The 22,424-nt window shown below is 39.4% G+C and overlaps 3 protein-coding genes across 4 annotated transcripts; 1 reads left to right on the top strand and 2 right to left on the bottom strand.

The window, feature by feature from the left end:
* Positions 1 to 550: 550 nt before the first annotated feature.
* On the bottom strand, positions 551 to 7,530 carry LOC131309938 (probable inactive purple acid phosphatase 2). Its single transcript, XM_058336661.1, has 2 exons — positions 6,782 to 7,530; positions 551 to 2,225 (listed from the first exon to the last, which is right to left on the bottom strand). The coding sequence occupies exons 1-2, from the start codon at positions 7,487 to 7,489 to the stop codon at positions 963 to 965; spliced, it is 1,971 nt and encodes a 656-aa protein (XP_058192644.1). The 5' UTR covers positions 7,490 to 7,530; the 3' UTR covers positions 551 to 962.
* A 2,332-nt stretch (positions 7,531 to 9,862) lies between these two features.
* LOC131310724 (probable leucine-rich repeat receptor-like protein kinase At1g35710) lies at positions 9,863 to 15,980 on the top strand. Its single transcript, XM_058337900.1, has 11 exons — positions 9,863 to 10,078; positions 11,043 to 11,190; positions 11,329 to 11,400; positions 12,449 to 12,520; positions 13,849 to 13,920; positions 14,004 to 14,147; positions 14,231 to 14,311; positions 14,477 to 14,548; positions 14,653 to 14,724; positions 15,455 to 15,526; positions 15,668 to 15,980. The coding sequence occupies exons 1-11, from the start codon at positions 9,976 to 9,978 to the stop codon at positions 15,756 to 15,758; spliced, it is 999 nt and encodes a 332-aa protein (XP_058193883.1). The 5' UTR covers positions 9,863 to 9,975; the 3' UTR covers positions 15,759 to 15,980.
* A 407-nt stretch (positions 15,981 to 16,387) lies between these two features.
* Positions 16,388 to 20,569, bottom strand: LOC131310722 (pentatricopeptide repeat-containing protein At5g66520-like). Of its 2 annotated transcripts, XM_058337898.1 has the most exons (2): positions 19,948 to 20,569; positions 16,388 to 18,230 (listed from the first exon to the last, which is right to left on the bottom strand). In XM_058337898.1, exon 2 carries the CDS (start codon positions 18,208 to 18,210, stop codon positions 16,615 to 16,617), a length of 1,596 nt encoding a protein of 531 aa, XP_058193881.1. In that variant the 5' UTR covers positions 18,211 to 18,230; positions 19,948 to 20,569; the 3' UTR covers positions 16,388 to 16,614. The 2 variants fall into 2 exon arrangements, with proteins under 2 accessions (XP_058193881.1, XP_058193880.1); XM_058337897.1 differs by lacking the exon at positions 19,948 to 20,569 and having other exon boundaries at positions 16,388 to 18,261.
* Positions 20,570 to 22,424: the final 1,855 nt, after the last annotated feature.

Below are 22,424 nucleotides of genomic sequence, written 5' to 3'. Positions count from 1 at the left end.
AAAAGTTATTTGGTGGCCTTTGGTCACTGTCACGTGTGCCTCAACATCCTTACCAACTATATATTACAAGGCTCAGTACTAAATGTATAGATTCTATAAAAATATATAGTGGAAAAAATGTGTTGAAATCCCACATAACGTTGCCCAGGCCACTAAATGATTACTCGTAGTGTTGCCTTCTTAAGTAGGAGTAATAGACAGTTGACTATATTTAGTTTCTTTCATCATTCCAACTCTCACAAGAAGCACCTGTACTACACCTCTCGCTAGTTCGGAAGGAAAATCTAACTGTAGCACTTTACTAAAAGATCACGCGGGGTGAACTGATAATTTCCAAAAGTCAAGGAGGTGAAGTACCAAAGGCTTAGATCACAGGAGATTGTGAGCAGGTTCACAATCTGCCATTTAGGCACAGATTTGGGAGGATCCTGTAAAACTAGAGTACCAATAACAAACGTAAGCTAACTTGTGAAATTCTGATACAAATTGAATTTGCTTAAAAGTGACCCATTGGAATACAAGATTCATGCTGCAGAATGGGGAATATGGCTGACAAAATGCAAATGATGATATATATATCTCAGACAAATACATTCTTCAGCACTATGACTATACGTTCACTTATTCTGCAAAAACAAGCATATTTACAGATACTTTGTGAGTTCACAGCCTTACAGTAAGTTACGATTACAAAGTAGCGAAGTACTCCCACCTTTGCAGCCGCTCAATTTCGAAAGTTTCCAGACATAGTGAGTGCATTTTTCACAGAACAGACCTAGCGGCTTATGCGCAGATGACCGTAGACATTCCAAGCATATACTAACCTACCCATTGAAGTACTATTATAGATTAGGCCTCCGGAGTGGTTGTCCTCTTTTTCGGAAAGGGATGGCCTTACCCATTGATGTATTATATGGTTTTGGTGCAATAAAATTCTACATGCTGTGAGCAAAACCAGGGGCTCATATTTCCTCACTCTTCACAGGAGTCCAGCTCTTCCCAGAAACACCATCTCTCCTGGCATGCGAGATGTACCCAATAACATACCCCACGAAAGCCCCAAGCACAAGAACACTTGCTCCCTTCACATACCATGAAAACGAAGATTGCACCATGTTATGCCCAGCCGTAGAACCACCATCATTGCCATTGAGAACTTGTCCCGATGCCAAAATCTCCACCGTATCATGTACCTCCCCATCGTGATTCCCCACATAAGAAAAAGTGAGTTTCTCCTTATTGGCAACAAGCCTAGTGTACCCAAACTCACCCCCTCGGTATAAAGACCGGCTTGCCTGTGGGAAAATCGGGTCATCCGGGTGGTCTGCTCTGGGTTCCCATATGGGTTGCCAGTCTTGACCTGCCATCCCAATCACTACATGAACTGGAAACGCTTCCCATTTCTCTCCATTCAAACCCATACTCCCACAAGTGAAATTATTCAGAGGACAAAACCTCTCGTACCTATGGACATGGCCCCACAATGCGAGTGTGACCTTATTCTTCACAAACAAAGGTTCCAAGTGTTTCAGCAATCTTTCCCTAAAGGGGGCATCTCTGTTTTCATGGCTCGTCGTGTACATTGGCCTGTGCCCTTGGACCACCACAAAGGGGGTCTTTTTTCTATCAACCGACTCCAAATCATGCTTTATAAAATCATATTGGTTGCTGCCGGGCAAAAAATTTGTTTCTGTTGATATATAGACGAAATGCACTGAACCCAAATCAAATGAGTAGTAAAGGTTCCGAGTGGGTGGGGCACGAGTCCGGGTGAGTTCGGAAGAGTTTCCAGGCATATTGAATTTGAGACTGTAGGGCACACCACATTCACCACCGCCATCTTTTCCGTACACAGCGTAGGACCAGTCTGGCTTCCAAGGCTGCAGAGGCCAATCATATTCGTGATTACCAATGCAGACGTGGTAAGGGACTTTGGAGGAGAGAGGTTCAATCTGAGCGAAAAAGTTGTCCCACAACCATGAGTATCCTCTTGCATAGCTGATATCTCCAATGTGTGAAATAAAGGCTGGTTTGTCACCGAGGGCTTCAATGTCACGGCTGATCCACTTCAGAGTAGATATGCTTTCATCTTGTGTACGAAGGAAGGTCGAGTAGGGTGTAGCGGTTCCCATGTCTCCAAATAAGAAAGCTATTGTCTCATCAGAGTCGTCATTTTTTGAGACAAAGCTGTAAGTGGTGCTCCAACCGCCTGAATCACTTCCGACCTACACTAAAGAAACTTCAATGAGGTGTGATCCAGATAGCGAATATAAGAACTAGTTACTAACTATTAGGTAACTGGCACAATCGATTTGGTTTGTGTCTGAGAATTTAGTGTAGGCAAACAAAAGCATCGTGCTTTCTGCTCTCTCAAAGCATAGTGTAGACATAAATTTTGAACAGTAGAATTTATCCACGCTTCGAAATCCATATCTCAAATATCCACTGTTCAAGCGAACAGTGTTGATTTTTTTTATATGCAGGCTCCTATTTCCGATTTGGATTTCAAATCGTTAATTACATACTTAAAAAATAAAACCTCCGATTAATAAAGAATAAAGAACAGGAAATAGACTGGAATAATTTAACTTTATTGATGATTGGGGTTTTAAAACCCTTGTTTACATCAAAACAGAGAATACTGGATACATTTATAGGGATTGGAACCCTTTACCTATCGCTTGATATGCTTACTCTTACTGGTCTTCGAAATTTGTTGAAGATTGCAGGTGGTAGTGAGCGAGTAGGTTGCTTTGATGGTTGTAGATCGTAGTGGTTTTGCGTGAATGGGGTATATCTTCTCTCTCTCCGTATATTTTCTACGTTGAGGGAAAAGAGGTGTGATGGTGAAGAGTTGAGAGATGAAATATGAGATCTGAGGATTGAGATCTTGGGGTCGATGAGAGATAGATGAGAGATGTTAGGTCTGATCTGAGATTGAGGTCCCCTTCCTTTGATAACGGACCTCATATTTATAGGAACTTCATTCATCATCAGATGCTTGGCCGCCAAATAATTCATTTGAATTTGAATAGTTGTTGCCAGAGAATAGATGATATCATATCTTCTCAGCCTCTTCAAATTTTGAATATTGGTTGCGTCAGATGACATCTATCTTATAATATTCTTCTGCTTGCACAGAAGTATTTTCTTGGACTCTAAGTACCAATTTGAGACTACGTGAACCCATATTTGGTTTGTAGGCCCTGTGAAATGCGGGTCTACATGGTTCAACCGAATATTTGATTTGTCGGCCTGCTACTTCTTCCGCAGGCTCATATATTCGTTAGGCTTGTCGGGCCAACACGTGTTTGTTGATTCGCGGGCTCGTCGGGCCAACATGTATTCACGGGCTCGTTGGGCCAACATGTGTTCTTTGATTCGCAGGCTCGCTGGGTCAACATGTGTTCTTTGATTGGCTGGGTCAACATGCATTTAGGCTCTTTATATGCCTTTTAGTTCGCAAGCCCAAAATATTCATTAATCTTTGGTTGAAATTTATGTGCCAACACATAGCTCTGTAGAGATTAAACTATTTGTAGAGTGCCAAAGAGCAGGATCCCCAAATAGTGAACATTTAAAAAATAGAACTACAGGCCCTGAAGACAGTAACCCTTTATGAATAGTCAAATCCAGCAAAAGACGCGTCCTTGCACTGTTTTCAAGTACCGAGACAATTGGTAGATTCTAACTAACTAAAAGAAAGCAATAGAATGTAGATGAAAACATAACTCCATAACCAGTAGTTATGCATATTTACTTATTTTGATCAGCATAAACCAGTAAGCATGTAACACCTCCAACATTAAAACTTAACACAACCCTGAAAAGGATTTTGTAACTCCCTGTTAAGGCATACAATGACAACCGAATTAAAGCTGCAATGATCTGCTGCAAAAGCCAAAAACTAGAATGAAAAAGAGAGTTAGGGCCCGTTCCAAGAACTCAAAAAGTACTTCTTTTCAAATAAGTACTTATTTGCAATTTTCAAGCTTAAAAATAATGGGCTTACTGCAATCTAAAAATATGCAATATGGATCTTGTTTGAAAGATCTCAATGAGATCTTTAAATGATGCAAAAAAGATTGAAAATTTATTTTCATAAGCCCATTATTTTTAAGCTTGAAAATTGCAAATAAGTACCTATTTTTTAAGAATTAACACCTATATCTTCTGCAACTACACAACCTAATAAATCAGATCATGTAACTGAACCAGAAAATATTAGAGAAAGCTATTAAAAGGAATTATGGCCGCCAACTTTAAAAAGAGAAACAGTAGAATCACATGTTTAATCAACATACAATGTGATTAGGAGTGTACAAGAATCAGTGAAATTAGGATGCAAGAAAGCGGAAATAATGTTTACTAGGAGTGAATTTCTACAATTACTAGTTAAACTATATTGAAGAAAAACACTGACATCATTAATCAAAACAAAAATTTCACTGCACCGCATGAAAAGACCAGGCCAATAAACTACTCCCTCCGTTCTCTATTTTTGTCCTTTTTTAAAAACATAGATTCTACATTGGGGAGGGGGGGACCTGTAGCAAACTGTTTTGATCAGTACAAGGACAAAAAAAGCTTCCCAACTTACTAATTTGATTTGATAAACTTCTAATGGTGCTCAAAGAATAAAGACAGCAACAATTAACTGAACTTACCACACTCAACAAAAGATCAATAAGGAAAATCAGCTAAGCAACATTTACAGAAAGAGATCACCAACCCAGATGTCTTTTCTTTTGCAAAACAAAGAAAGAGTGGTTCCATGGTATCATCATATCTAATACGGAAACCAATGATCCATATGCTTCAACAGCACTGAACAATTCAAACCTACATATGTACATAATTCACATACCAATAAACCAACTAGGGCTAGCCTACTTGCCCACTCTTGTACCCTCTCTACTGAGAGGTCAAGAGGTGAAGCTAAGAAGTGATTATTGTTTATTAGGAGTTTTTGGGTGTTAGTTTATTTCTTCCCCATATAAGACTCAAAGACTGTTTCTTGGATTTTTATGTATTGAGCTTGATCTTAGTTGTTTTGTGCCTCACATGGTTGACATAGTTGGGAATTATAAATGAACCAACCTACTTGAGTTTGAGTTCGTGCTTCTTCGTTAAAAGCTCATTCAAGACCAATTTGTTACATCACAAATTAAGCTTGGACATTTTTTGAGCTCATCAATCTTTCAAACCAACCCCAGTTTGTTACATAAATTAAGCAAAAATGCTACAGGGACCGATTGTGGGGGGACCGAATTCGGACCGACGGCCGCCGGCGGGCCGTCTCCGGCCACCGGACGGCCGATCCGAGCCGTCCAAAAATTTTAAAAAAAAAAACCGAGGGGCCCTACGCGGGAATCAACGTCATCCGAGGTGTGTAGGGTGCTTGATCGGAGCACCCCTTTTCGTGTGTATATGTATAATATACATATACACACGAAAAGGGGTGCTCCGATCAAGCACCCTACACACCTCGGATGACGTTGATTCCCGCGTAGGGCCCCTCGGTTTTTTTTTTTAAAATTTTTGGACGGCTCGGATCGGCCGTCCGGTGGCCGGAGACGGCCCGCCGGCGGCCGTCGGTCCGAATTCGGTCCCCCCAATCGGTCCCTGTAGCAACACTCTAAATTAAGCTTGGACATTTTTTTGAGCTCATCAATTTTTCAAACCAACCTTGAACAAGTTACTACTTGGCGGCTCATTTGGCTTACGATGTATGAAAAATTCAAGCCACTCGAGATTGGGTCATGTTTGGCTCAATTAAGGCTCGTTCGAGATAAAAAAAAAAACAAGCTAAAAAACAAGCTAATCTGGAACACATTTCGAAGCTCATTAAGTTTTCAAGTTAAACTCGAAGAACCAAATGCTCGGCCCCTTCAGCCCTATTAGTCATATACTACTCCAACAGCACAGAACAAAATTCAAACTCAAGTATGGCCATAATTCACAAACCAATTGACCAGATTAATAATTGTCCCACATTGCTTGGATATGGAATGTGACCTCTCCGCCCAGTGCCAATTAGTTTTTAGTTGGATATAAAGTTTTCACATGATAACAGAGCGGGTCCATTCCATCCCAAATTTTATAACAAAAATTAAATCAAGCCCACACCACACATGATAAACCTAAATGCGGCTGCAAGTGAGGGGATTTTAGAGTAATTGCCCCATATTGCTTGGGTATTAGAATGGGAGATCACTTAGGGGTGTTTCTGGTAGGCAATAACTCAAGAATCAATTGTTCTTGAAAAATGTCAAGTTATTTCCACTAACCAATAAATTGTTAAGAAACGTCAAGTTGTTTCCACTAATGTTTCCACTAACCAATAAGTTGTTGAAAAATTTTACTCCCTTAGTGGGCATTTGTTGGCCATCGCCATTTTTTATTACTTATTTATTTCAATATGGATTTCAAAAAATATGCAATATAGGTCTTTGTTGATAAATCTCAATTAATTCTATTATAGTAAGTTCGCAAAAACATTAAAAACATTATAAATTGAAAGATATTAGTAATAAAAAATTGACATAAATTTCAAAAATTACCAAGTGGACGGAGGTAGTAAGTTTGGTGAGAAAGAGTTGTTGAAAAATGTAACTTGTCTTCACTAACCAATAAGTTATAGCTGGGACGCAAAACTTGTTACTCAGTGTGAACAACAAGCTAAAATGCCATAACTTGTTGCCCAAAATTGTTTGTAGAAACATCGCCTCTCTTGCTAATTGGTATTGGGTTGGATACATAGTTTTCACAAGAATAATACCTGATAATAATACCTCTTCCCTTTCTTCAAGCCAGTCATCACCCCATCATGAATAAACCCAGGATCTCTCCACCCAACGCTCTCATTCGCCGGCGCATCACACATGTCCTCTCTCTCATACCTCCCAACCACAGTACCTACGCTCCTCCAATCGGACAACCCACCTTCTCTCTCCCCATACCTCACAAAACTCTCCTCCCCATCCCGGGTCACAAACATGACCCTCATCTCACCGCCCGAACCCGTGTACGCCAGGTGCACCTGCTCCGGCCCGTGACCCGGCTCGAACCCGATCGACCCGGACGCCGCCAGGAGGTGCTTGGTCCCGGGCAGGGGGTTGTGGTCGTGGTCCTGGCGCTTCGGGTTGATTTCGGAATCGGACCATCGGAAGATCCGGAACTGGTAGTCGGATCGGAGGTTCGTCAAGGGGATGGTGAGGGAGCCCGACCCGGATCGCCAGGTGGGCGAGGCGGAGAGGAAAAGGTAGCCGATGAAGTCGTCGTGGGAGGAGTTGGGTGGGGAGTATATGCCGAGCCAGTCGAGGGTCGACGGGGAGGTGATTTGGGACCAGCGGATTGTGATGGGGTCGTTTGATTTGGAGAGGGTTTGAGGGGTTACGGAGATGGAGGCTGGGGAGGCGAGAGAGAGGAGACAGAAGAGGAGAGAGAGGAAAAAAGGGAGCATTTTTGGTGGTAGTATTAGGAACATAGAATAATATCTAAGGTGGGTTTTTTGAAGGTGGAGGAGGAGGGCGAGGGGTTGTTCAAGGAGTTTTATTGGTTGGTTGGCTGTGCTGGGCTCGGCAAATAAATTATTTACGGAGGCGCACGATCTCGACGGTCAGTCTTGACAATTAATAATTCTAACTTTAGGTAAAATTCTTCTAAAAAAGAATTTAAAATCCGAATCGTTCAAAATGTTTTTAGACGCACAAGATTGAGCACCGTAAACTTAGTTTTACGAAAAACTCTGTAAAAATTGAGGGATGGTAGTACTAAATTTTTAGGCGGGGCCAATGAGAATGGAAGTGTAAGCAATGATTTTAGTGCTTGCTTGCTTGTGAGGGGGACTTTATACCTTTGATTAGATTAGATGGGGTTCCTTCTTTTTTTAAGGATAAATGAAGTATATTCCTTCCAAACTGATTTCAAAGACATTTTTGTTTCACTTGTTTTGAGAAATACTTCGTTCGATTTGGATTTTAAGAATCTTTTTTAAGAGTAACGAGTTAAGATAGGTAAATATAAAAAATTTATTAAAAATCGTTCGCAAATATTTTAAGACCCAACGCAAGCGGGGAAAAATCAAAGATGACGAAGGCCGTGATAGTATCATGGAATAAGTCCTACCCCCTGCTATGTGGCACATGAGGTGACGTTAACGCAATTTGCTCCAAAACGTCAGTCATACGTTTGTTGTTTTTTTTGATCCGCCGGTTATGGGTTCTTTTTTGTCCATTTTGTAGCTTACTGTCTGTGTGCACATGGGGTGACATTATGCACTAGAGCATCGGGATTCAGGGTGCTGTGGTGCACTCCATATATTGCATATGTAAGGTGGCACACAATCGTTGTTTTTATCAATCAGTGATTTACATTAAAAATTATATCTCAATCATTCATTGTTAAGATCGATAGCCCGTGTGCACCTTACAGGGTATCTTGCAGGGATTGGGAAATCTTGTAGTGCAAGGCCATGCAACGTACCCTGTGGAGCTCACACGGGCATCGATCTTGACAATTAATGGTTGGATATAATCCGAGTTTTTACAAATCCTATCCGTCCATTGTTTAGATGAAAATCCGAGCCGTCCATTATTGAGATGGAAGGCTAGCTCTGTGGGGTACCCTACAGCATCCCTGGATCCGCCTTGTAGGGCCTTGCACTATAGGATTTTTCCAATTCAGAGCATCTCCAAAAGTGTTTACAACAAATAACTTCAAAACTACACTTTGCTACGGTTCTACAAATTTGAAAAGCGATAAAGAGTGAATTATTAGGTGTGAACTCCGGTAGACTCTACAAATTTGATTTTTTTAAATCATTTTATATCTTTAACAATTTATAAACATATTGACCCCTTTCTTTTGGATTTTACGTTTATGTCATTTACTCTCTCCGTTTCAAAACGATACAGTCTCCTTACGGAAAGATGTGCAATTTTTGAATCAAAAAATAAAGCACTTTTGTTCGTATTTTATTGAGTTTCTTCACACCAAATTAAAGATCTCGATTAGTTTTAAAATTTCGCCGAAAAATTTCAAAAGTTTATGAATGGAGGTACTTTATTTTTTGATCCCTATCAAAATGGAGCAGATGGTAGTATTATTCTTCAATTTTCAACCACATCTTACCTAAAAATTCAATAGCAGTAGTATTTATAGGCATGCAAAAGTGTACTAAAAAGGTTTAAGAGAGTGACAAAAGTTTACAAAATTTTGTAGTGAAAAAAATTCAAGAACAAGTAGTAGTATTACTGATAAAAAAAAATAGTTAGTATTTATAGGGCTATAGTGTAAAAGGATTAAAATAAAATTTCATGTCCTTAATGTTCCCGACGAGAACAAATGTAGTATTAAGTTATTAACGGTCCAGATTATTTAAAACGAATCCGAAGAGGATCCGAAACAAAATTGCTATGGGTATAACACTTTGTGTACAACAATTGTACACCATCTTGTGTGGGATACATTTTGAGGTTACACATAAATATTCCGAATCTTTCAATTTATTCAAAATATTTTTTGAAGGATGTCGGTAAAAAATTAGTTTCGTTGGATGTCGGTAAGTGCTCGATCGATACATTATTTTGTCGGTCCGTACGATTAAGACAAAAAAGGAATGTATGAATCAAATATTTACTGATATATCCGACTGAACTGATTTTTGCAAAGACCCTTTGAAACATTTTCTGAACAAATTAAACGGTTCATATTAATTTTACGGGACCTCAAAATAGTCTCACGACTCCGACACACAAGGTGGTGTACAAGTGTTATACGGTGTACCCATAGCAGAGCTCGACCCGAACACAACCGGGAACCCGGGCAAGACCGTCCAGTTCTTTTTAAGGATCAATCATTCATTGGAGTCTTCCCTCAATCAAGGCAACTGCGGTCACCGACGAGCAGCCCACGTACTGTTGCTGAAAGATTGAGCCTATTCGCTATTCAGATCTGAATCATCAGCTGGAAATGGCGAAGAATCATCGTCCCTCCACTGCGTTCGCTGTTTTCCTTCTCCTCCCGCTGTTCCTTAACGTCGTTGTCGTTCGCTGCAAAACCCTCAAAAGAGATGGTAAACTACTTCCAATCCAATCCATTCAAACACAATACCCTGTTCTTTATTAGTAGCACATTGCGTCCGATTTCCGCATTTTCTTAACTGCACTTTCGATCTCTTACTACTTGATAGTTGATGGGATATTTTTTTTTGGCTTCGAGGGTATACTAATTTGTTGCAGCGTTGCTGAGTTTTTGAAGTGTCTGTACTAGTTGGGAACAAGCTAATGACCTTTTTTGATCAGTTCCTTGTTTTCTTGTTGTTTCTTAACCAATTAGAGTTCCTACATTTCCACATAATTCACGAATCATTGACAAACGGCTCTTTGGGTACTGGCTGAGTCTGGACAACAACTTGATTTTGCGTGGTGCCAAGTTGTTTCTCCTCACATGTTCCTTCACCTCTTCCTATTAATTGTTTGAATAAGTTGTGTCACGTTGTCAGTTAACCTATGATTCCATTTCAAGGTTGTTTCAGCGAACTTAACTCTAATTGTTCCAGTAGAAATACAAAATTCTGTGAAAGAAACACTGATTATTGCATAGGAAGTAACTTCTTGATCCACTGATTAGTAAATTTGACTACACTAGTCCCAAATGAAAGGCTGTGTGAATGGTTTTTAGTATAGAGAATACGTAGGTATGTGGCTATGTGCACAATAACAACCGCTATAACAGGAACTTTAAGTTGGAAATAACATTGTTGCGTGCCATGAAAAGGATTCTGAACCTGCAATATACATGTTTGAATTTGCATGGGATACATGTGAAGTTCTTTCAAACCCAAGGTGCTAATGTAATTCCAGCCCTGAATCTTAGCATGTTTTTTTGTAAGTTTTTCGTTGCAGCTTGCTTATGGTCCATTTAATATGATCTTTATTGCTGGATATGGATGATAGACAAACATATATCTACGAAGTTAAAGTTCCTTTTGTTTATGTAATTGGAATCTAAACTGATAGTTTCCATTGCGATTGTAGTCAAAGCGTTGAATGAAATTAAGGCTTCTTTGGGATGGAGGGTGGTCTATTCATGGGTTGGAGATGACCCTTGTGGAGATGGTGATTTACCACCTTGGTCTGGAGTCACATGTTCAACTCAGGGCGATTACAGAGTAGTTACAGAATTGTGAGTTTTACCTCCATTCTCTTTGATGCTTTTAGATTTTTTATGTTTCCGGACAAATAACCTAATTCTGTGTCAACACTCCCCAAAAATTGTTAAGGCTTCGTATATATGAATTGACCTCATTTTATCTTTTTGCAGGGAAGTTTATGCAGTGTCAATCGTGGGGCCTTTCCCTGTTGCTGTGACCAATTTGTTGGATCTTACTAGGCTGTCAGATACTTCTCCCTCTTTGTCTTCATACCATGTGTTGCTCGTTATTTAAATTGATTTTAGAAGTTGTCACGCATGTAGCATTATATTCTACATTTTCTTTAATTCCTCAATCTTGTTGGTCTTAAAGTTGGATGCTCAATCGGTTTACATGAATCTTTCAGGAGTGCCACACCCAGGAGAATTGTTTATGACCAGATCCAGTTGTTTTAAAAGATGTATTATGGAATTTTCTCCTTATATGATTTTCACGTATAGTAAATGAATTCTATGTTCACGTCAGTTGTGATAGTATTAGGTTAGAATGGTTTTCATGTGTCATAGACATGCAAGGATGTGAACCTATGAAGCACAGATACTTCTAGATGACAATCATTTGTGTATTGGTTCCCAATACTCCTACGATACTCTCAGACACATACTGCAAAAGTATCCGCGGTACTATAGATTGTTTTTCATTTGTAAGTGTCACATACTTTCCAAATACTCTAGGTAACATATCTGAACTTTTATGAAATTTAAATTGTGGTACTTGTTGCGTAGTATTAGAGTAAAGTTGTTAGGAATAAAGCAAAATATAGATTGTTGCTAACATTTTATTCACTTTTTGGAGCGGAAAGATACAGTGAGATGAACATAGTATCATCTTTGATAGTTTTTTCGGATATCCTGATTCGTAAAATCCAAGTGTTCTATAAAATTGGGTTTGAACGGTTAACTAGTAACCAAGGAAACTTGTATACTGGATGCATCAGAAAATGCTAGCGGTTTCTCACCTTTCTTGTGATAATATGTACCACAATTCTAAAAACTTATTTTCAAGTACTTTTTAATTCAGCGTCTCATAGCCATATTGATATCTTATTGTTTGAGACGGTCACAAATCGCTGTATCCATATCCTGTATCGCTATCCGAGTATCCATGCTTCCTAGATATGATCCAATGGATTGAACTCCTTAACAACTTATGAGTCGTATTTGGTTTTAGACCTCTAATTGTTTTTTCTTGTCATGTCTGTAATTGGAATTTACCTTTTCCATGTGGCAGGGATCTCCACAACAACAAGTTGACTGGACCTATTCCTCCTCAAATCGGGCGTTTGAAGCGCCTTAAAGTGCTGTATGGTTCTCTCCTTCGTGGTAGATTAATATTGGGGGTTTCCACCATTTTATGTACTGCATAAAGAATTATATTTATTGATTACTATTTACTGTTATTGATACGTGTTAGTTCATTTTGATGGAGTCAACATCAGTAATGTGCAACACACTAACTAGATGCAAAGGACAAGCCTTCATATGAAAGTTGGTACACTTGACGAAGCGATGATGTTGCAACATTATTTTTCCGACTATTTTTTTACCATTTTGTTTCAGTTTTGTTATGTTTTTGAGTTCTCATACTGCAATGTTGTTAGTACGTACTACATAGGCCAAAGAAGATTGCAATGCTGTGCTAGGAGAGTAAAGTAATGACATCTAGACCTGCGTTTACTAGTTTTTGCTAGTTTGGTGTTTGAAGAGGAGGCTTGAGTTGCTTGACTATTTTAGTGCTCTTTGTTGTCATAAGGAGGGTCTATTTGAGAGGTGCAATATTCCAAGAGTGCTGAAGAATGGGGGAAGAAGGGTGGAAGAACAAAGCACACAGTAGGAGAACACCAGCAAGGGATGTTCTCCCCTTCTGACTTCTGAGCTTACTAAATGTCTATCTCGTACTCTTAATACTTGGACCTTTTTTTATGTCACATAGGGTGGACTTCATGAGGCTCCAAGCCAACCATAAGAGGGAGTCTATCGCTGCTCTCTTTGCAACGAAGGATATCCCAACAGCCTTAACTGCCCATCTGTCAGGACCTCTGACTCCTCAAACCCTTGCAACTAGCGCAGCCATTCTCCCAGTTCAAATTTGGTGGCCCCACAGTCTATAAATGACCCTCTCGCTGCCAAATCAACTTGATGAATCCTTCTAGAGGAGTTCCAGATGTCCCTCTAGTCTCTATGAATATTCAGTTTCAGAGGTTGAGAATCCCATTACATTTCGTACAAGCGGCTGATATTCAGAAGCTGCTCAAGGCCTGTTGAATGGATAAAACCTCAAATATGTAAAGTTAATTCAAAGATCTAACTTTCATGTTTGGTTCTCTAGTATATATCCTTTGTGAATAATACTAAATTCAGGCACTGGCTTGTCTAAACTTTAAATGATGCTTTTATCTGGGATACTAGAGAACAACATGTTGATAGAGGTTTGTTTAGCCAATCCAAAGGTTGAGCAATTCCTATATGACTTTTCAACTGGATGTTAGATTTTCTCATTCTACCCAGTTCCAACCCCTGAAAGAAGAAAAAAAATGACTCTAATTTTGAGAACTTTTGCTCGATCGATGGATGTGTTTACTTTCTAGTTTTTTGTTGTGTACTTATTTTTCTTTTCACGTTCCTTTCCAGTAATTTGAGGTGGAACAAACTGCAAGATGTGATTCCTCTCGAGATTGGTGAACTAAAGAGTCTAACACATCTGTGAGTGTTTTTCTCATTTTTGGGGGTTATTAGCTCCTTTTTGCTATAATTCTTGATCCAATGATGATCTGAAAATTCTGCAGGTACCTGAGTTTTAATAATTTCAAAGGTGAAATCCCCACAGAGCTAGCTAATCTTCCTGAGCTACGTTATCTCTATCTACATGAAAATCGTTTTACTGGGCGGATTCCTCCAGAATTGGGCACTCTACAAAATCTACGACACTTGTACGTGACACAGTCAGTGTATTAGTTGCTTACTTACCCATTTATATCTCATTGAAACTACAGTATAACGTCTTGCTATCTAGGGACGTTGGTAACAATCATTTGGTGGGAACTATAAGGGAACTGATACGTATTGAGGGATGCTTTCCATCTCTTCGCAACCTGTAAGTGTATACCAGGCAGTGAGCCTGTGATGATTATTTTTGCACAAGTGTATACTGTTTGAGGATAAAAAAAAAGTGAATACTGTTTGGTGCATTTGAACTACAAGAACATTATCGTGCAGTTGAAGTTGTAAAAGTTGACAATTTTTCTATTCTAACTTGCAGTTATCTGAATAATAACTACCTTACTGGTGGAATCCCAACACAGCTAGCAAACTTGACAAATTTGGAAATCCTGTAAGGATTTCATTTAAGTTAATTGTGTTGAGCTTCTTGTTATAATTCTGGATTTCGGTTGGTTGCCACTATCTTAAGCATTAATTGATTGCCGTTGGTTACAGGCATCTATCCTACAACAAAATGACTGGAATTGTGCCATTTGGACCTGCTCATATCCCCAGATTAACCTATTTGTATGTTTATTCTCAACTTATTTGTCCATTCTACGGATGTGGTGCTGTTATTTTTAGAAATTTTAACTTTCCCCATATGCTTCCCGAGACTTTCATCCCTCAATAAACAATAAACAATATACATTGAGGCGGCAGTTTGGTTGCTTCAACCAATAGTTAAAGTGGCTGGTGTTATTCGACAAACACCCTAAAACACATTTCCTATCACTCTGATCGCACGTAAACAAGGGCTAAACAGTAAGGAAGTAAACTTGATTATGCCCTATAAAATAAGTGCTTCAGATTTTCATCACTATCATTTTCCCTGTAGCATCGTAGTAGTATAGGTTCCCCATCAGTTCAACGGTTACAGCTTCTTTTTCGGAAAATCTATTTTAGCATGTTTTAGTGACACAAAAGTTAAGTTGATTCACTTTTTCTTTAAGTTGTTTCATGCATTGTGCTAAGTTTGTATTGTGCATAGACATCTCTGACCAATGTTTTATGTTTCTTATTCTGAACGTATCTTAATTCATACGTCCTTAATTCATGAATTTAGCAGCTCTCATCATAATTCATACCTCCTCTTCCCCGTTCTTCCTTTCTTTGATTGGAAAATTGGCATAAGGTCTTGAAAAATATGACAAACTTTGAAAAAAGTCCCTGGCTTCGTTTGTTCATGCTCGTGTTAGTTTATCTTCCAGATTCCTTCAACGTTTCTCAAGCTTTGTTTTTTTCCCCTTCCCTGCAGATACTTGGATCACAATCAATTAACTGGGCGAATTCCTGATGCTTTCTATAAGCACCCTTTCATCAAAGAAATGTAAAGTCTTTCTAACCGCCCGCCCCCCCCCCCCCCCCCCGGTTTGGCTTGTGAGTTTTGGTCTTCACTCACAACAGGCAGGCAACTAACGTGTATCCATTGGTATGTAAAAAATGTACTAATAGATGAAATTTTGCACAGGTATATTGAAGGAAACGCTTTCCGCCCAGGTGTGAACCCAATTGGTTTCCACAAAGTCCTTGAAGTTTCTGATACTGAATTTCTGTTCTAGTCAAAGCATCAATGTATTCTTTACTATAGTAATACTGTTTTCGTTTTCCTTTCTGAACAAAGACCCCTTCACTGGAGTTTACCTAGCTGATACAATATAAGTTCTTAGGCGCCTAAGGAGTTGTTCAACTGTATATATTGAGTCCCAAGAATAATGTTCGGGTTTTTCCATTTTGTTAGAATGTTTTCCATGATTCCGTTATAGAAAAACCAATTAAAGCAACTTACCCAGCCTTATAATTTACGTTGGATGGAAAGGGAGTTTCCCATTGAGTGCATGTGGACTTGATACATATGAGACTTGCATACCAAAGTTTGTATTGGCTCTGTTGAATTGGTATTTACATTGACTTGTTCGCAGTCACTTTCAAGTTTATCTGCGGGCAATATGCTGGCAGTGTCAGCTTTTATTGTGTGTCGGTTGTTTGGTAGGTACTTCCTCAAAAAAAATTTCAAATCAAAGATTACTTAAATGGTTAACTTGCCTACGATTGTTTCTGTATTGAGAGAAATTGAAATGATGTAGAATTATATGGTTTACATCTCAACGCAACGCACGCACGCAACGCATTGGTATGTACATATATTCACACACGGGGTGAGTTATGCGAACCAAATGACCGACAACTCTTCGTCGAAACCAATAGAATTTCTTAATAGCAGAAAATGCTACCAGCTTATTGATACAAGTGACAACAAATGCACTGGCAAAACTGTGAGATGTTTTTTCAAATGTTTCGGTAGCATATGGTCTGAGACACTGAAACGTTGTCGTTGTGGTCAGGACGGAGGAAGGAGTACATTCAGGTAAGCTGGTGGAGGAACATTTCAACTCTCTCTTTTGAACACTTAACACATCAAGTCGAAACAAGATTCAGATGGCACCCCGAACCATCCAAATGCTTGTTCATCGACTCCAAAACTCCATGTACATCTCCCATTTGTGGGTGTGTTTTCTCCCCGGCAATAAACTCTTTACCATTCCCATTAATCTCAATCGAGCTACACCCAGGTGTCTTGTCAATCCCTCTGGTCTTCATCATCTTCCTTATTTTTCTCGCATTATCATGTTTACCAGAAGTTGAATATAGATTTGAGAGCAAGACGTACGCCCCGCTATGGCATTCCAACTCCAGGAGTTTTTCAGCTGCAACCTCGGCCAAATGTACATCTCCGTGACTACAAGAAGCACTCATCAGTGACCTCCAAACTACTGCTGCTTCATAGGGGCAGCTTCTATTTGGCATTTTTCCAATTATTTCCTTAGCTTCTTCGATGAGCCCAGTTCGACCAAGAAAGTTAATCATACATCCATAGTGTTCAGTTTTGGGCTCAATATTGTACACATTACACATACTGCTAAACACCCTTAGACCTTCATAAGCCATACCAGAATAACCACAAGCAGTGAAAATGGCGATGAATGTAATATCGTCGGGTCTGATTCCACCCTTCTCCATCTCCGAAAACATCTGCAGAGCACGATCTCCATTTCCGTGCATTGCCCACCCTGAAATCATAGCATTCCAACAAACGGTGTCTCTTTCCGGCATTTCCCCAAACACCTCCTCAGCTAAATCCAAACGCCCACATTTGGCATACATGTCTATAAAAGCAGTGCCCAACTTAACACTCCGAGGGAATTCGAAGCGATCCAAGTATCCGTGAACCCATATCCCCGTCTCTAGAGCACCTAAATTAGCACAAGCACAGAGTACGCTTGCGAATACGGCCTCATCCGGCTCAACGCCGGCCAACTGCATTAACCGGAACATATGTAACCCCTCCTTAAAACAACTATTTTGCACATACCCAGATATCATAGAGCCCCACACTCCTCTATCCTTTACAGGCGCTTCATCAAACATCAGTCTAGCTGACCCAACATCGCCTGCTTTGGCGTACCCGGAAATCAAGACAGTCCACGACACAATGCCGCGCCAGGGCGCCCCATCAAACACGACCCTCGCCGCGTTCATATCACCAATAGCCGAGTACATAGCAATCAAACAATTACCCACGAAAGTATCCGCCATGAAACCTAGTTTCAAACAATGCCCGTGAATCAACTCCCCTAGAAGGCCACTTCCCATGTTAGCACAGGCTTTGAGGACATAAGGGAGCGTGTAGTTATCAGGGACCATACCGTCCCTCAGCAAGCGAGTGTACATGTGTATGATCTTTATCGGTTCCCCGTTCAGCAAGAAAGCTTTGATCATTGTGTTGCAGATGCAGATTGTGGGGTGCTGAATGCGTTGGAAGACTTTCCATCCGTAGGATGGGCTGCCGTGGAGTGGGTTGGAGCAGAAAGCCAACAGCCTGCTCAGGGCAAAGCTGTTGTCTCCGAGCCCACATGTGATGGCCTGTGCATGAGATTGCTTCAAGTGCTCCATGTTCTTACACATCTCTAACAGTTGCAGGCATCTCTTGCTGCTATTTTTTAACGTGGACATTTGCGGACTTCATTTACGGCCTGGAATCACAAGTTAATTTGGTGAAGAATGAAGGAAAAATGGCGCATGCATAGAACATCCAAGCCCATTGGAAAATAGTAGTATAAAACTAGCGCATGGCACGGCTCCGAATCAACTTAAAAGCAAATATTGAATTGAATGTAAGGAAATCAAGTTTAGAGAAATCAATTGAAAAAGGAAGAGATGTAGGTGTATATAATAGGAAATATTCATTCAATCCGACGGCTATAACCTTATCAGAAAATACGATCGAACAGCTATAGATGCTTCTTTGTTTGTATGCCTAGACATTTTTTAAAAAAACCACTCTGTTTTATAATATAGACTAGCGTTTAACCCGTTCTATACATGGGTAAAACTAACACGTTATAGCATTGTGCCCATTCAAACCTACTTTTATTAATTGTCCCGTGTATCGAACGGGCACAACGCTAGAACGGGTTAGTTTTGCCAGTGCATAGAACGGGTTAAACGCTAGTTTTTACTATTTGGAAGATGAAGAAATGTTTAAGACCGATGGAGGGAGGGGTACTTTTATTGTGTTGGAAGAAGAGGAGGTTTTTAGTATTTGGAAGATGAAAAAATGTTTAAGACAATGATGGAGGGAGGGGTACTTGTATTACAATAGAATTCAAATGTTTTTGACTTGGTACAAAAATGACTAAACTCACCTCTATTTAATATTTATACTACCATATGGATGATTCTAGTCTGAAAATATTTCTTACAAAACATTTCTACACAGAAAATTCTAGATTTATACATGTGCTCTAACAAATTTAGATATTTTGACAAAGAACTTCTAGTATCTAGAAGCTCGATATTAAGACTCCTCCAAAAATATCATTTATATTTGAGCTTATTTCTTGGGCTCGACTTGGGCTTCCAGAATATTTCAAAAAAATATCAATGTGAATTTTTTTGTGTTGCTAAGTTTCAGTTCACATGACACAATTTTAGATTGTTCTCACTTTATCTTCTTACCCAAGATTGTTCTCACTTTCTGCTCCTTGATGGCTGGTGCTTTATTTTTATGGTAGTTGGTGCTTTATTTTTATGGTACTTTCTGCTATTGTATTATGAAGATAAAAAAGAAGAAGAAGGGGAGGTCAGAATTAAGTTTCATCATTTGTGGTTTCTTCATTTCTCTCTCTCAAGCTAGAACCAAAATTAACAAAGGGATTTTACACTTTTCCCATCTGCCAGGGGCAGTCGAGTGTCTCTCACAATCTAATGGTCAATTTTGTAGAAAAGTAATGACAACATCTTATCTAGTGAGGAAAATCGTTAACTATATTTATCTTCCTGGCATTCCAGACAATTACAGTCTTATAAAGATACGGCCAGTTATGTTAAACTCAATCCCTTCTGTTAAACTATACTGGGATCCTAATTGAAGCATTCCATCGAACACGTGGAAGCCACTGAAGCATTATGTTTTTTAAGCCAAATTTTCCAATTACAGTTGGAGATTTTATCAAATACTTGGAAAGCAATTGAGAGAAGAATAAGAACATAATTGAAGCATTCCATCGAACACGTGGAAGCCACTGAAGCATTATGTTTTTTAAGCCAAATTTTTCAATTACAGTTGGAAAGCAAAGAGGGTAAACAGATTTTTATTAAATGCAGTAAAGAGGGTAAACAAATTTTTATTAGGATCAAAGTAAGGTCAAAAAATAAGGAAGATTATTAGGGCGAGAATGAATGATTTACCTGTTTAAATCGTGGGCAGTGTTTAAATCGTGGGCAGCGTCCTTGTGGTCGCTGGGGTTTTCGGAAATGGCGTTGACAACGGCTGGAGGGTGGTCGCTGGGTTGGGTGGTGGTGTGGGAACAGCAGAGAGGAGTGGGAGAGAGAGAGGACCACCTCATTAAAAAGCCAAAGGATTGAGCACATATAATTACATCTCTCCTCTCTCCTTTCCAAAGCGGCCCATCAGACAGTCTCAAACTAGATATTTGTTGCCGGATTCTTCTACCGCCGGTGAACTCAATCACTTAGCAAATTAGAGTTGGATTAGGGATGAGTTAGGTTTTGGAGAGGAAACGAGGCAGAGAAGGGGAAGGAGATGAAGAAGACAATAAACCTCTCCACCTGTATCTCAGAATTTTAAGATATGTTCATAGCAAATTTGATAGGTCTAATGGTGGGTTTGGGTTTTTGATATTAGTCTAGGTCTGTGGAGGTCGAAGAATTAGATGGGAACGGGACAGACGTGGCTATGGATTAAAGAGGGGTTAGAGGCAGCATTAATGGCGATGGCTGAGGGAAGAAAGAGGCGAGATTGGCAATTTGGCAGTGGTCGGTTATTGTGGTGGTAGATGGAAGAAGAGGAGGAAAGTTATTAGGTGCTTTTGTATCAAGGGGAGTCCTTTATTCTTGAGCATTGGATGTAATAGTCTCCACGTGTCGCATTATTAATAAGATTCAAGGATTCTCCAATTTTTGGAGAATTGGAGAGGAGCCGGACTCGAAGGGGAGAGGGAGGGAGGGAGAGAGCGGGAGAGTAACTTTGGAGGAAGACAGGAAACACGGTGGAGAGAGGAAGCACGATGGAGAAAATACAATGATCGTAATCGGTTTTTCAATCTAACGATCGTAACCTATTGAATTTGCGATCCAACGGCTAGATGGGTGCTCATGTTTGTATGAGTAGACAAAAGTCTGCTCTGTTTTATAATATAGATTTCATGCTCCAATTGTTTGTTGGGTAAGCACGAGTACAGCTAAAACATATGATGTGTATTGTATTTTGCGGGCGCGGTGATACAATAGAACCTGAAAAACGGAGTTTGAACGATAATTTTGACACTCCATTTTATGATAATAACTACACTCTAATATTTGTGTTCTTGTCATGTGTATTTTTTGAATACTAAAAGCCAAAATTTGAGTGTGGTTACAAAAAAAAAAAAAAAAAAGGGGTGCCAAATCAATTGTCGAGTAGCTTTTAGTGACCAAAGTTCTGATAAGAGTGTTTAATCCTCTAGTTTGGTCCAATTTTGGGCCCACTGTGAACTTGTAACAATAATCAAATTAGTTCATATTTTAGATCAACGTATGTCCTCATAAGAATTAGTTTTGGCCGGAGACCGATAGCTATGTCAACGACTTAAGACACAATAACTATACACTAATTTTCAAATTTCCACAGTATTTTCTTCATTAACCCCGTCATGTACTCCTTTCGTCCTTTTGATACCGTGTTTCTTATTGAATTCGTGTTTGATTATTGAATTTTATTTATTATAGTACAAGTTTATTTGAAAATCATCCAATATTATTCGTTGAATATAATAATAACGTTGATGTCATGCATTTAATTTGTCTATGTACAAGCGCACTTGGGCCCTAAGAAAGTTATTGACCGTATGGGATAATAATTAGTTGTTATGCGACTTTGGCGCATATGTTTAGACTCTGGCGAAGAGTTACTCCACCCGTCCCATAATATTTGTCCGGTCCGCAAAACGGAGACGTAAAAATAATACTATTTTTGTGAGAAAAGTTGAAAAAAAATTCAACAATTTACTAGATCTCGACGAGTTCTTTTAACTTATGAAAAAAATTTAAATTTTTTCTCGAAAGAAATGCATTATTTTGTAGTCCTTGTTTCGCGGACTGGACAAATATTATGGGACGGAGGGAGTATTTTATTTCATGACATTTTCCCATATATTTGGGCTTCTTAGGGTCCATCAGTTGTGATTTTCTAATCTCTTTATGTATTTATACGGCTTGGTAAAAATTTGGGTTGTCACATGCCGAGCTCAAACAAATTTTTTGGCTCGTTTAGTAACAAGTTGGGCTTGAGTTAACCATAGCTCGATCGCCTCATGGAGGTAAGCTCATCTCGAATGTCTAGGATCGACTCATTTATAGAGGCTCGTTTGATACTCAACCAAGATCGAGTTCTCAAATGCCAATCGAGCACGAATATTCGGACTCAATCCAAGCTAGAGTAGAGCTCGAACATCCTGAAGCTCAGCTTGGATTGTTTTTACCCCTAACCTTTACTAATTTGATCCTTGGAGAGTTCTTGACCGGAAACACCATGGGTCCTTAGACTAGCCTTTGGATCTTACTCGGAGCATCCATCCACATTTTTTCACCATCAAAAAGCAATTCTTAAAAAGATACTAAAAAAGTAGATCATCTGACAAACTTTCCTAATATCTCTGTACGTAACT

The sequence above is a fragment of the Rhododendron vialii genome, chromosome 12a (genome assembly GCF_030253575.1).
Source record: "Rhododendron vialii isolate Sample 1 chromosome 12a, ASM3025357v1".
Classification (NCBI taxonomy): Eukaryota; Viridiplantae; Streptophyta; class Magnoliopsida; order Ericales; family Ericaceae; genus Rhododendron; species Rhododendron vialii.
The sequence above is the reverse complement of the archived record's forward strand: the minus strand, read 5'-3'. Positions and strand labels throughout refer to the sequence as shown.